General features: G+C 41.3%; 1 protein-coding gene across 5 annotated transcripts in view; it reads left to right on the top strand.

The window, feature by feature from the left end:
• LOC124127560 overlaps positions 1 to 15,332 on the top strand; it is a 52,191-nt gene that overhangs the window by 33,336 nt on the left and 3,523 nt on the right. For 2 of the 5 annotated variants that reach the window (XM_048402060.1, XM_048402056.1), the window contains 2 exons: positions 12,833 to 13,132; positions 14,067 to 14,366. In XM_048402060.1, coding sequence (XP_048258017.1) covers positions 12,833 to 13,132; positions 14,067 to 14,366 — 600 coding nt within the window. Of the gene's footprint in view, positions 1 to 6,084; positions 6,186 to 9,346; positions 9,425 to 11,163; positions 11,461 to 12,832; positions 13,133 to 14,066; positions 14,367 to 15,332 lie in introns of those variants that run through there. The other 3 variants (XM_048402057.1, XM_048402058.1, XM_048402061.1) reach the window with 3 other exon arrangements.

The raw sequence follows: 15,332 nt of genomic DNA on the forward strand, positions 1-15,332 counted from the left end.
TCTACCAAGTCAGCGAGCCTGACCACCCGATCCCGTTAGTCGCCTCTTACAAGCATCCACCCCTAACCACCATGATTAAGCTGCTGGTAGCCTGTTCTAACAAGTTTGAAGTACATGTGAGCTCTACGGTTATCACCTGCTGTAAATGAGTGGGGGCATGATAAATATGTTTTGATGTAGTTGAAGTTGGGTGAAGTTGACATGAGCAAAAACTTTTACAACATATAATTCATATCTAGGAAGCTAGCGATATCGCCGCTTTGAAATGTATTTAAACTTTATGAATGAATTCCCTTCCATGTGGGAGGGAAGCCCGACGCGAGTCTGTTCTTTCCTGAAACCAATGATCATAATTGTGGCTTGGACGCTAAAAGCCGATAACACGAAACGAAAACGAGAGAGCATGTGGCAAACGAAACAAAACCATACAGTTCATTATTTTTCTCTCGGTCAACATAGATCACACATATGACGCTGACTTATCAAAAACCAAAATCTGAGAGGATCTGGAATTCATTTCCATAATCTTTGGATCATGGTAAGGGACACAACGCAGAACAGCCAATCGCATCGCCTTTCGTGACTGTAGGACCCATTGCCCCTTACAGGGCATTGTTTGTATGTTTATTGTTTACCGCCACACTTAAACATTTCATAACTATATGACGAAAACCTGTCAAACTAGGGATTGACAGTATGAGGAACGTCCGACGCGTGTCGGGATACCATCACACAAAATCAACCAAGTCAGTGAGTCTGACCACCCGGTCCATTCAGTAGCCTATTTCGACAAATATGTAACCTTGTCACCATAGTATTTTACTAGCTACTCATTTTAAATATGGTCATCACTTAGACTATTCTTCTTGAAAAAAACCATTATTTCTTCGCCGATTCCGCAGTATTGATCCAATGCCACGAACGTGGCACCAGGAAAGGGTTAGACTCGATGTGTGGAATTCAAAAGCTGGTGATCCACGGGACCGACTACCTCACGTTCTTCCTGTTCTAATTCTGTGAGTTTCCATCTCATCTCTGCATATGCCAAACATGACTGTCTTAAGCCCACAGGAGTTACTTCCCCTGCTTTAGAATATAACTGAGCTCATCAGCCCATGCTTCAATGTCTTGAGTCGAGGCTTGCCAAAGAAGTGTCTTAAATTAAATCAAACGAATGAAGGGGATGTTTTCTTCTTGAAGACGAGACACTCCTTCTCATTGCTTCTTCAAGCCTTTGTCCAACGGACAGGGCATGTTTCCTGTATAGTATATACTACCGACAAAAATATAGCAACTCATGATTTAAATGTAGCTATGGTTAAGGTGTGCATTTTCAAAACCATGGCGTTGCATCTAAACAGAACATCTAAGCACAATGAAATTTCGAATTATTGGTACAAGAGAGTTGAGGTGAGGTGAGGTGAGGTGAGGTGAGGTGAGGTGAGGTGAGGTGAGGCCGCCTGAAAGCATACCATAGGCGGCAAAGATTGGGTGGAACTAAGCAGAACCAGGGACGGGATGCGCGCCAGTGGTTCCGACTCAGATAGAAGAACACGGTGTTTGGCAAGTAGCAGTATGACAGGGCAACAGTTCTTGACCAAGATCGGTACGGGAGGGGTAGTGTCATGGTGTGGTGGGGTGTCACACATGATAAACGAACATTTGTTTTTTTTGGAACTTGAGATTTGAGCGGCCAGCGACCTGTTGACAACATTTTGCAACGCCACCTGTTGTTGTCCTTTTTGCAAGAATTTTCGTCAAAACTGCAAGATCGTGCACAGTTCGTCATCGATTATCTACGACTAGAAGGCATTCGGTCATTGGACTGGCCAGCTAAGTCCCCTGGGATAGAGCATCTGTGGAATGTTCTCAAGTCGGGACTGAAAGACAGAGACCAAGCACCTATCAACGTGGCCAAGCTTTGGGTAGCTCTTCAGGCGGAATGGAGGGCAATATCTAGGACGACCGTACGCAAGTTTATCAACAGTATTCCATCAAGGTGTCGTGCAAGTACCGCCCAATATGGTGGATACACCAGGTATTGATCTACACGCCCGAATTTCTTTTTAGACATTTATCGTCATTACACCTTCACTATCATTTCATCAGTTCCCCTATATTTTGTAGGCAGTCATCTATATACACATTTTTTGGGGGGACGTACGTTGTTTTTTTGTGCTATTCATGTCAAAATTCATCTTCAGAGGGTCGGACGAAACATAACATGAAAGCAAAACAAAATTAAGAATGCAACTGATAAAGCCAGCGAATAAAAGCAATATCCATTGGCTTCATGTGCGGATAGTAATGAAAATATCAAAGTAGGAACTTTCGCCGATCGAATCACAATTAACCATCGGAATCCGGATAAACTACTGGGATAATTTGCTGTCATTATCAAAGAAAGAGTCTGATATCCTGAAACTGTGACGTATCTGTGGTATGGTACACGTTTTGGGAACTTTGGAGATATAAATTGCGAAACAATTTGGCGAGGACACTAGCCTAGCGCCAGCAGCAGGATCCATTTCAATACCTCTGCTTGCAGACCTCTGTGGATTGGAACATTTCTCCCATACTAACACAGTAGGATTTGGCCGAAATATGTATGAACTGTTACCTTGTTTCGTTTAGTTGATGTGTGTTCATTTGACTGCACTTCGTAACGTTATGACAGGACAGGCAGACTCTAAACAAACGTGGCATTTCATAGACTACGGTTGGATCAACTTCCCTTTGATGAAGGCCAGTTATTCTGGCTGACAGACCAGTGGATTGTCACGAAAGGAAAAGAGAAATAATTTGTGAAGGCAATTGTTGATTTGCCTATATGAAGTTACGCTACTGTAATAGAAAGAGGTTCCAGGTGGAACTACATTGATTGTCGTCGCTGTCCGACGGACACGTGGCTAACCTTCTGACGTAATATATAGTATTGCACACATTCCAGGAACACTTTCGCCCTTGGGCATGCCAGAAACCTATGATTGTGGGTTCGAATCCCAGTTCAACACCAATTATGTTTCTAGGTTTGTCATCACCATACCCGTGCTCATGGGTTTCACCGAAGTGGTAAAAGTCTTGAGACCTGGACCATTCCGGGCTTTCCTTCCACATTAAGCTGACACGCCGTGATATAACTGGAATACTGTTAAAAGCGGAGTTAAACCCAACTCACTCACTCACTCACCAGGAACACTTTCAATGTTTCGTTAATGTTTGTGAGAGATTGGAAGAGAGATTTCGAGGACAGAATTGAAGAATGACATTATATGAGAAAGAGGTTATCAAAGCGTGTGTTAGGCGATGGTAAATGTCCTGTATTAGGAATAAACGCTGTGTATTTAGCTCGGAAAGGATAAAAGATACAATGTTTATTCCAAATACAGAATATTATAACCTCTATTTATAACTCACCCGTGAAGAGAAAACCTGTTGACTAATAATACAGGTTTAGTAAAGAGCGTTTTATTAAGTCACGTACCACGGGACCATGTTTTGCATCAGGTGGTCGTCGGAAGCACTGTGCAACTGCAATCCGCAAGGCCTGCTCTACTCCGATCGACACAACTATTTTTCACTAAACACCAGAAATGCGTACTGAGCAGTTGACTCTGGTCCCTTCTAGTGACACGAGTGTGGTCACACAACTTTTCTTGAAGAGGCCTTGTTTATTGTCCTCATCAGCTTGCTATACACATTTCTGTCCATGACCCTCAGCGTCAATCTGACAAATAGTGATGCCAAAGTCAGATGTGATCTGGACATTGCAGCAATGCCATGAACAGCGAGAATTCCATAGAGCTGACTTTTTCCTTTGGGCCTCTTAAAGTACTGATTTTTTTCTCGCCTGAAATATACAAAAACATACGGTCGGTTAATAAGCAAACGTTTGATAAATTATGATGTGAATAGACCGTGATGGATACAATAATGGTATATCTGAGGAATCTAAATGTGCCTGTGACTGGCCATAAGGGCAAAAACTTTGTTTATTGGCTTTATTAAAACAGTGAGTGAGTTAAAATTTTAAGTTTGATGAATTCCCTGACAATTTATATGTCTTGTCAGGCAATTCAACTCAAACGGAAGACATTGGAGATATAATGTTAAAGATTAAATACCCTTGTGTTTTCAAACTTTTGCATAAACTTCAATCCGATAATAAATTTCGTATTTGATGTATGCAGTAGACATGAAAGGTCGGGAAATGGAACAGCTGAACACATAATTTACCAGGCATGTCCGCAAGTTGCTCTTGCAGCCTACTGGCGTTGTTGAAATGGGGATCGTGTGTTTCAGCTTTTGGGAACCTAATGTTTTCTGGATACTGTTAAGTCACAAAATGACATCTGCTGATGATGACTGGGGCGATGGTGGTGCAGAAGAAGGCGTCTCCATGCTGGCAAGGATTGAAGAAGAGGCGATTGATAACAATGAGGCTGACGATTGAAATTGAATAAAAATTCTTGCTGACAGCTGCCTCCATTTTATTTGCACCCATGCTTCAAAATAGCGTGTTCGACAGAAGGATATAATGTGATCCATATTTCAAATTATGTTTAACATTGTACATGCGCTAATCTGTATATGTGTTAACTTTATTAAGACATATTTGTTTTTCATTTCTATATCCAGTTCCTTGTTACTGGGTGCCTTATACAAATCTCATCTAAATACATAGTCTACCCCCAGTGAAGATTCTGGTGTAGAATAGGTCTTCAGCAGCCCATGCTTGCCATAAAAGGTGACTATGCTTGTGGTAAAAGGCGACTAACGGGATCGGGTGGTCAGGCTCGCTGACTTGGTTGATACATGTCATCGATCCAAATTGCGTGGATCGATTGCCATGATATCAATCACTGGATTTTCTGGTCCAGACTCGATTATTTACATACTGCCGTCATATAGCTGGAATATTGCTATGTGCGGAGTTAAACAAGAAACCAACCAACCAACATAGTCTACCATAGAATCAGAATATAGCAGGACATTTTGATATCACTTGACAACTGAAAGAAGATCAACAGGTGATCTGCTTCATCTAGACATTTGACATCCCTGATGTTTGTCCACCTGGGGTTGTATAGGATGTCACAATGATGGACCAGACAATCCTGTGATTGACATCATAAGCATCAATCCATACAATTGGGACCGAGACCACCCGATCACGAAAGTCGCCTTTTACGACAAGCAAAGTCGCCTTTTACGACAAGCATGGGTTGCTGAAGACCTATTCTATCCCGGATCTTCATGGGTTGCTATCCATTTGGAGAGGTGAGATACATATAATCCACAATTTCCGCTCGCTTGCTCGATCAATAGATGAAATTAAGTGCTAAAGTTAGTTCGTAAACGTTCAAGTTATGAAATGCAAATATCATTCAATAGGTGTATTTTTATCAAATATTCATTTATTCTTGAAATAATAGGTGGAAATGCAAATATGTCTGCTGTTTGGGCATTAATGGAAATGATCATAAGCAGTAAATCAGGGACTTATAGAAAGTAAGGCAGAAAAAGTATTTCATATATTTCTTACAGCGTATCTGGTAAAATCATGAGATGTACATGATACCATTTACATAGCAAGAACGTAGCCCAGATCCCATGGTCTAAAACTCTCATTGTCTATACGACTTGTGTCTGTAGCTCACTATAGGAACAACATAAGAATTCTTGACAATAGCATTGAGCCATTAAGTAGTCTTGCGCTAGTGTGGGAAAATTCAACACCAAAACGTTATGCTGCGACCGCCAAATCTGTCGACCTACATATGCAGCTGTCGGCAATACATACATGTCAACATTGGTACACCCTGGTTCTCTGTTTATCTCGCCACATTATTATCCAGCATTGTATTGTCACAGAACCAAACTGTTATCTTTCACTTTATACACTCACTCACTCACGCACTCACGCACTCACGCACTCACTCACTCACTCACGCACTCACGCACTCACTCACTCACTCACTCACTCACTCTGATAACCTGAGCTCGGCCTAATGAATAGTAGCACACCACGTTTGTACAGGACCGAAGGGTCAATTATTTACAGATAACAGTGAACGTCACACAAGGAGTTATTTTATGCTAGCTAGTCCCTGCAGACTGCACTTCCTCATGAGGTGCACCACAGTGTAGAGATGTCGGATGGTTTATGTTGGAGTACACAATTTGTGAGTTATTTATTTTTATCTAATATACGAATATGTTTGATTAGTATAATATGTTCATAAACACCTTCGACGGGCATCAGTCACACAAGTATATGAATTTGAGAGGGTAACGTTATCAGCACTTAGCTAACTCTACAAGTAAGAAGTTAAAAGGCATTCCCTAAGAATAACATGCTCACTGTATAAACTGTATATCTGGCTAAAATCTGTTGTGGAAGGAACCATTGATTTAAACAGAGAAAATGTTATGTTTGGATTTCAAGGCAAACACAACAACCCATTGAATATTGTACTTTTGATAATATACAGACAATTCAGGAAAGGATTAAGGCCACATTTTGAGCACATACAGCATGAGATTAAAAGTTATTACAATGCTACAAAGGTAATGTCATTCACAAATTGAAACTATGCAAACTTTTTTAGTTTTTGGTCTTCCTTCCACACTTTGTTAAAAATTGAATAGTGATACACTTTTTATTGTATGGAAAAATTTACATTTTTTAAAAACAATGTACCACAATTGTATTGACATGACATGTATATATATATATGCTGTACCTGCTGAGATGAATAAAGAGGGAAAATTTAAAAAAAATATGCTCACCAGTGAAGATCCATGCTTAAAAGGGAACTAAGCTTTTCGTAAGAGGTGACTAACGGGATCGGGTGGTCAGGCTTGCTGATTGGTTGAGGCATTTCATCGTATCCCAGTTGCGTGGATCGATAGTCATATCAATCACTGCATGGTCCAGACTCGATTATTTACAGACCGTCGTCATATAGCTGGAATATTGTTGTGTGCGGCGTTAAACAACAAACAAATAAACCATAAGTGTAGTTATGAAACTCACGAAATGAACATACACAAATTATAATTAATTAGCTAATAATTCATTTCCAAAAGAACCTACATGGCGCAAGGGTAAATTGAAAAGTCTGTTGGCTGTCAGATATTTTTTTTGTGGTGTAAGTTTTCATCAATTGGATGTCATAACACAAGGTTACACTGATCACCATATATGGTGTCAACAAGTCAGCTAGACAGGGGTGAGAGAAACTTCGACAACAGAAAAACTGAGAAATGAGCTGTGATTATGTACCTTCCCAAATAGGGCATTTCATCTCATGGAGATATAAAAGTGAGTGAGTGAGTATGATTTAACGCCGCGTTTAGCAATATTCCAGCAATATCACGGCGGGAGACACCAGAAATGGGCTTCACACATTGTACCCATATTGGGAATCGAACCCGCGTCTGCGGCGTGACGAGCGATCGCTTTAACCACTAGGCCACCCGACCGCCCCGGAGATATAAGAAAGCACGCATGGGGATGACTGTCCAACATATTGAAAAGAAGAATGGGTTACAGCTGAAGAAAAACAGAACAGCAAAGAAGATGACTTCGTTCTGGGGATCCGCCAAATTGACGTCACACCAAATATCACTCCACCACATGGTAATGACTAAATCGACATGTTTCTATTCAACGTATCAATGACACAGCTGGCATCTGACACATTCCACTGGAGGGAACGGTTTGCAAGGTGTCCATCATGTTGACACTAGATTAGAAGGTGACCCAACGAAACAAATCCAGGGACTTTGTGACCTTTTTCATGCGAATTGTGATCAAGAATAAGACATGTGTATATCACGAGCAAGCAGTGGAGATATGTGGCCCCAATCCCACCAAAAATGTGTATAAGCTGGTGATGTCAGTTGACAACTGACGAGCAAAAACTAGCAACATGGAATACTACATCAGAATAAAGTAAAAGAAAAACGCCAAGGAGAGCTCAATTCATAATATGCTCTACTGGTAAAGAACAATGTGTATGTGCACATACGTGGCAATGGTTTCAGTAGCAAATTGTGTCTTTGTGTTTTCACCACATGCAATGCCGCTGACTTTTATCACTTCCCTAAACTCAAATCACACCTGCATGGTAGAGTTTTTACCTGTAACGTCGAGGAGAGTGCAGCCATCAGGCCTTGTTTGGAACCAAGATGACGTCTTCAACAGGGCAGCGATAACAAAGCTGGGGCATCGCGGGTTGAAATTGAAAAATAACATGGATAAGGTAGTTGATGTGAGGGCACGAAATACTTTGTTTATCCTGGTGCACTTGACAAGAGCTGGCTCAACTAAACTGGAAATTGTTCCTGAATAGCACAAGAGCAGAATACATGTCAATATCTCCACCTGGCAGTATTGCATTTGCAAGAGGACACTCTGAAACTCAGTCTTTTCTAAACTGACGAAGTTGACATGAGTGAGTGATTTTATGCCACTTTTAACACTTTTCCAGTTATATCACGGCGTGTCAGCTTAATGTGGGAGGAAAGCCCGAAGTGATGCAGGTCTTAGACGTTTACCACTTCGGTGAAACCAACGAGCATGGGTATGGTGCTAACAAACCTACCTAGAAACATAATCGGGGGGGGGGGGGGGGGGGGGGAGGTGGACCGGGATTCGAACCTACGATCATAGGTTTCTGGTGTGACCAAGGGACGCAACTCTGCACAGTAATTCGCGAATGTCACAGCATGTCATTGTCAACGTATTTGTAATGCGATGTCACAGCCTGTCATTGTCAATGTATTTGTAATGCAATATCACAGTCTGTCGTTGTCAACGCATTTGTCACCCGAGTGTCTTACAAGGTCAAATATATCAAGAGGAGTTGATTTATGTACAATATTCGAGGCTTGTCGAAGGTAGTTTAATGTTTGAGTTTGGAGCAAACGAGGATGCACGTGAGATTATACACATCTGATGTGCAAAAAACAATTTATGGTTATTTTCGAACAATCAAACAATGGATAAGCCATTTATTTATTTAAATGTCTATTTCGTTAATTTGCTTGGAGACGAAAAAAGTGGTTATTTGTTAAATAACATCTTGGCTTTAAATCCAGTGTAACCATGTTGTTTACCAGTCAGCCACTTGTCCACAGACTCAAGTTGCTTTCACAGACAAACATTCATAGCTTGGAATCCCGGTTCACCCTGATTAAGCTCCCAGATTTGTCAGCGTCATACTTGTGATCGTGAGTTTCTCCAAAAGTGGTAAATGCATAATACCTACATCTCACGCCGTCATATAGTTGAAACACGTTCAACCGAACTCACTCACTCACTCATTTTATTTTTCAGTGGATGTTTCAATGACAATGATGCTTAGAAGAAATCTAATTCTGGTTCTGCTTAACCTTGCGGTGTGTTTTACTCATGGTAAGCACAGTTTATACGTATTCCTTCACAATGATCAGATGGTGAGTAAGTTGAATACCGCATGAGCAGTAGTTTTGTGAGAGCACGGTAGCAAACTCGGTGCAAGTCTCCGGTTCGAAAATATGAATGATTGAAAGAAGATTAACATGAAACAACATTCACTCACTCACTCTGGAGTTTTCCATTCCATTCCATTAGAAGCCCTTGTAGATACCACATGTGGCTGTTATTGCTCAGTTCTCGATAAAATATTGGTATTAATAATATTCATAATTAGCTGATAATTTACTTTTTGTTAATAAAAAACATGATAAATGAAATGCCAAAGTATTTAAGGAAAATTTGCACACCCTTACTAATCTACTATCATACGCTTTGGATATTGACTTTTCTCTCACAAGGGAAACTATTATCATTCAATGTCTATTTTAAAAATAATGGCTATGTTTTTCACTTTGCAATATGGCTCAAATATTTGCCGCTGCGATGCAAAATTTGAACTCACCAAATCAATTTGAATATTGCCGACTGTGACATTAAACTACCCGCACGTGTTTTGTATTTCACCTGTATGTCTTTGTAATGAATGTTGTGAAACTTGTTTTCGAGGGAATCCTTGTGCTGAGAAGGTACTGCGTTTGAAGTGATCGTACGTCTGTATTGTAAATATGATGTTAGCATCACTTTATAAATTTTGACACATGAATCTCATTTACGTATATGTTCTATATATAGTTCGTCTCTTAGGCGTTGATACAGCGACGTTCATGCACGCGTGTGTGTGGCTGATTGTAACAAGAATGGTAACAACAAGTACCATCTTTTTAACGTCTTGGTATGACGCGGCCTGGTATTAAACCCTGGACCTTCGTCTCTCCTGGCAGACGCTCTACCACTAGACCACAGAGGTGGTCAGTTGGCGAATGAGGTAGATGGAACAGTAAAACATACCACTGTAATACCAACAGAAACCTCTATCACAGCTCGTTGCTTTAAACGCCGAGGGTGGACAACAATATATGTCCTAATCCACGTTCAAATACATACAAAATGCTTCATCTACCCCACACCATTGAGGCTAAAGTTAACAATTTCATATGTGTTCTCACAAGTTGTTATATTTTACAAGCGTATTGCTTGCACATTATTGCTATTTTACATTCAACCACTGTATTAAGGATGACTACAGGTATTTTGTCATTTCAAAGTTCATGGTATCTATTACAATGTGTTTTTGTGTTGACATTCACTGTTTTCATAAACTGATGCTATTATTGTCCACGAAAGGGTAACTAGCTGTTCGTTGTGGTAACCTTACTCTTTCACTCTCCTTTGTCGACAGGTATTTAATAACTAACTTGCTCTCATCGCAGTATGGCTGTAATATTGCCGATTCGATGTCAAATTTTACTCACTCGCACGTTTTGATAAGTAGTTGTTTTATGTGTGAGGTCTGTTTGTTTCCTTCTTTCTTTCGTTAACGCCACACACCAATAGATAAATCTACCAGACAGTCGTGTGACCGTTATTGCGTACAACGATCCATGCTATCGGGAAACGATGACACGCTATCAACCAAGTCACCGTGCCTGACAACCTTTTCTATCCCGGAACCCCGTGGTATATGAGAATCCTGTGGTCTATGTGATGTATATATTGTGAGATTAACAGAAGCCCCGACAACAGCAGTAACGGTACTGATAGTAGTGATAACAGAACAACTCTCTTCCACGTTACAGCACTGACGGACACAGACTGCCCTGGGGGAGTGGCTCTTCTTGGAACAGAATACACAATAGAAGGTGACAGAAGCAACTACACAGCCTTTATATGGGCACGACCATCTGATAACCGATATGTCGTCACCTGCAACCCCAGCTGTAGCCCTGTGGCTGGATACAGGGCAACTATAAACGACACACACTCTACACTCACTATACACAGTGTTGGGGTGGCAGATGCTGGCACTTGGAAGATCGTTGATGCGAATGTAGTGGGTGCCATCGGCGTCGATGTGTGTCCGCTGATAGTAGCTGGTGAGTATAAAGTCATGGAAGTCGAGAAAATATTTGTGAATTAATGGATATCATGAGCCCTAATCACTGAGATGAGTCAAGCAATATAAAAGATAATGCAAAAGGACAAATGTGGCCATGTTATAATCTCTAAAGTATTAATTCTGACTACAATGACCTGTTAATTCAGGTCTTGATGGGACTGGTGTCTTTATTACCCAAGATGAAGTTATTAATAACCACGGAACCGTGTGTACCTTAAGACTTAGGAAACATACAGGCTTACCCTTGTTGCTTAAGGTCATCAATTACTTGCCATCATAAATATAGGGAAGGAATGACTGGAATGTAGCTATCATTGATGTGCATATTTACATTACCGTGGGCGATGCATCTGAACGCATCATCAAATCACAAGTAAATGTCACATCATGCATGAAGAGTGTGTGATGCACGTGCACACAGAAGCCAAAGCGTGTGCGCTGAAAGGGGAACTCACAATCACTAATGCAATTGAGCTACCAGGCTCTTAAAATATTCAAAGTATATATTATTATTACCGAAAATATTTGGGAAGTCAAAAAGTGTATTTGTTTGCCTGAAGGACAAGTACCATCAAACGGCCTTCAATGCGACACCACGAAAATCGTCTTTTCACATTAATAACACTACGCAACAGATTCAAATCTGCTCTTGTTATAAATAGATAATTCCGTACAATGGCAGGAAGGCGAATTTCAGCATCTTCCGTCAACATTCCCGGCTCTCTTTAGTAGTGTCATGATGTGGGGCGGTATCACACATGACAGGCAAACTGATTTGGTTACAAAATTGTTAATGGACATTTGACTGGCCAACGGAATTTTGCGTCCTGTCGCTGCTACATTCGTAAGAATTATCGGTAGAAATATTGAATTGCCACACCACTTTGTGCCCAGGTCGTCTCCGATTGACCCCAAGAGACAGCATACGGATATTGGGCTGACATGTCCCCCAAAGAGCATATTCAGGATGTTATTTGGCAGAGAGACGCAACACCTGCGTTTGTAGAAAATCTGCGGCGTGCAATACCAAGGACAGCCATATCCAAGTTAATCAACAACATTGCGCAACATGGTGAAGACACGAGACACTGATCTACACGCCCGAAATTATTTTTACACACGTTTATCGTCATTACACCTTGACTATTATTTCAGAAATATTGTTTTTCGGAAGTATGGATATTAGTGTGTTTTCGTTTCTCATATGTCTTACATGAATGTTTGGAATACTAATTTTATTACACCAGCCTTTATTGATCAATGGATGATGTTATAACGACCCACTCCCTTTCACAAACATGTCAGTTTTGTGTTGTTAAATCACTTTCGTCACATAATTCTGCCACCAGGGGTCCCACAGTGTGGCATCAGCAGTGACGAGGACACTGACTCCCTGGAACCTGGAGCACAGCTGACTTTAACAGTGGACATCACACGCGACTACTGTTCTCGGGAGGCGGGCTTTGATCTGACTACTGGTGCTGTGACTGAAGCGTTGACCACGAAACACAACGTCAGTGGTGTATCAAACTCAACCCTTAACACAACCTTCAACGTAGATTTCACCCGATTAGGCGATGTGTCGATAAACTTCATGTGTGACAGAAGTTGGACTCTTACTTGTAATGGTGTTCAGAACCTTCTAAAAAGTGGGTAGAATAGTCTTTTTTTCTGTACAACAGGAAAGATCTGAGTTAGCGAGTTTGGTTTAACGCCTCTTTTAAAAATCTGTCAGTTATATCGTTTCGTAACAGCTTGGTATGGAAGGAAGTCGTGAAGTGATTTTTACTGTACAACAAGAAACATTTCTAAATTGGTTTTAGGTCTTTTTTAACAATATATCAGTCATATCACTGTTAACAGATTGATGTGGGGGGAAATCCTGAAGTGAGACATGTCTTGGCCGTTAACCACTTTGGTGCAACCAGCGTGCACGGGTACGGTACAGACGAACAACTGATCATAAGGCTGATCACTGAGGCGAATAAGGGATTCAAGCCAATGATCATGGAATCCTGTCAAAGCTAGGGGACGCAATCGGGGTCTGCACAGTACGCACGACCAGGCTATCAACACAATGTAATTTTTAAATGTGATCTACTGAGTATAATTATCTTTCTTATTCCCAGGTTCCATCTAACAGTCATTTTTACCGTACAACACGAGTTATGTCCGAGTCAGCGGTTTTGCCTTTACACCTTTTTTAAGTGACACAGGTTTTACCCGCTTACCAATTAGGTGAAACCTGCGAGCACGGGGGTGGTACCGACAAACCACTGATCAAAAGAGACTTGTCTGGGATTCAAACCAATAATCATCGAATCCAACCAAAGCTAGGGGAAGAAATCTTGTTCTACAAGTTACACATGACCTGGCTGTCAGCACAACATATATCATATCTAATAACGAACTACTAAGGATAATTATGTTTCATATTTATATATTGATTACATTAAATCTCATTTCATGTTATTTGTACGAATTATATGTATGTGCATTGTCAAAGTATTTTGTTCTTTCTATTTTATGCATGATCCTCAGGAAGCAGATATGTAATTTTATCTGTCTATTTATTGCAACCAGCACTGCCACAGTGCAACATCAGCAACGACAGGGACACCAACGTCCTGGAACCTGGCACTAATCTCACTCTGACAGTAGACATCCACAACTACTACTGTTCTCGACAAGCTGGATTTTATCTGACGACTGGACTCATTACCAACACACTCCTAGAGAAACAGACAATGGGCAATATCACTGACGCTGTCCTAGCCCAGCCCTTGAATGTCACAGCCGATCACTTTGGAGACGTCGATGTCACATTTCTGTGTGACAACATCACCAGGCCACTTCTCTGTGGCGGAGTTGACAAGTTGAGGGGTAAGTTTTTGTTTTTTTATGCATGTATGTTATTGTATACTGAACCGCAAAAGAAACCTCACCATGGACAGATATATGAGAAACCTTATTTGTCCAAACACTGTAAACATACTTTGAGACATATTAAAAAGATAAAACTTGGCAAAACTGATCATCAAGGTTGAAATTAAAGTGTTAAATGTTCTTAAAGTGAAACACAACACTAGTCTCTGAGCATATGTTTGTGTGTCCGCCATGTTCGTTGATGACTGCCGTGCAACGTCGATACATGGAATGAATGTGGCGGTTGATGAAGGCCCTAGGCACTTGAGCCCAAACTCTGAAGAACGCCTGACGCAGTTCAGCTGCAATCATTCAGCCGTCTTTGAATCTCGTCCCACAAGTACTCAATGGGATTTAAATCGGGACTAAGGGCAGGCAAGTAAATGGTTCTTATGCCATTCTGCTCTCTTGCTGATCTCGCAGTGTGGGCATGGGCGTTATCATGCTGAAACTCGAGTTGTGGCGATGTGCCAAATGAAATATGGCGTGTAGTCTCAAGACTTGTTCAATGTACCGAGCTGCTGTGACACCATTGCCTCTCCCTGGACCGATGTTGTTGAGGACCACAGGACCGACCCTCTGTGCAAGACCAATATCACCCCACACCATGATGCTCGGACCACACCACCAGTCTTTCTCAACAACACAAACATCCGAATAACGTTCCCCACTGTTGAGATGCAGTAACGGTTGTCATATGAGAAGAGACTCTTCTCCACTTCTAGTGGCACCAATGCTGGTGCTATGTTGCCCACTGAAGACGGTCCCGGCGATGGCGTGATGTCAGAATGGGTCCTCGGTGTGGCCTTTGACAGTGGAGCTGTTTGCTCGTCAATCGTCGACGTACGATGTCCGCACTAATGTGTCGCTGGTGTGTCCCCACAGTACGTCGAGCAGTTTCCGCAGCAGTAACAAAGCAATCTT

Source organism: Haliotis rufescens, unplaced genomic scaffold, assembly GCF_023055435.1.
Source record: "Haliotis rufescens isolate VD_foot unplaced genomic scaffold, xgHalRufe1.0.p SCAF_24, whole genome shotgun sequence".
In the NCBI taxonomy this organism is placed as follows: Eukaryota; Metazoa; Mollusca; class Gastropoda; order Lepetellida; family Haliotidae; genus Haliotis; species Haliotis rufescens.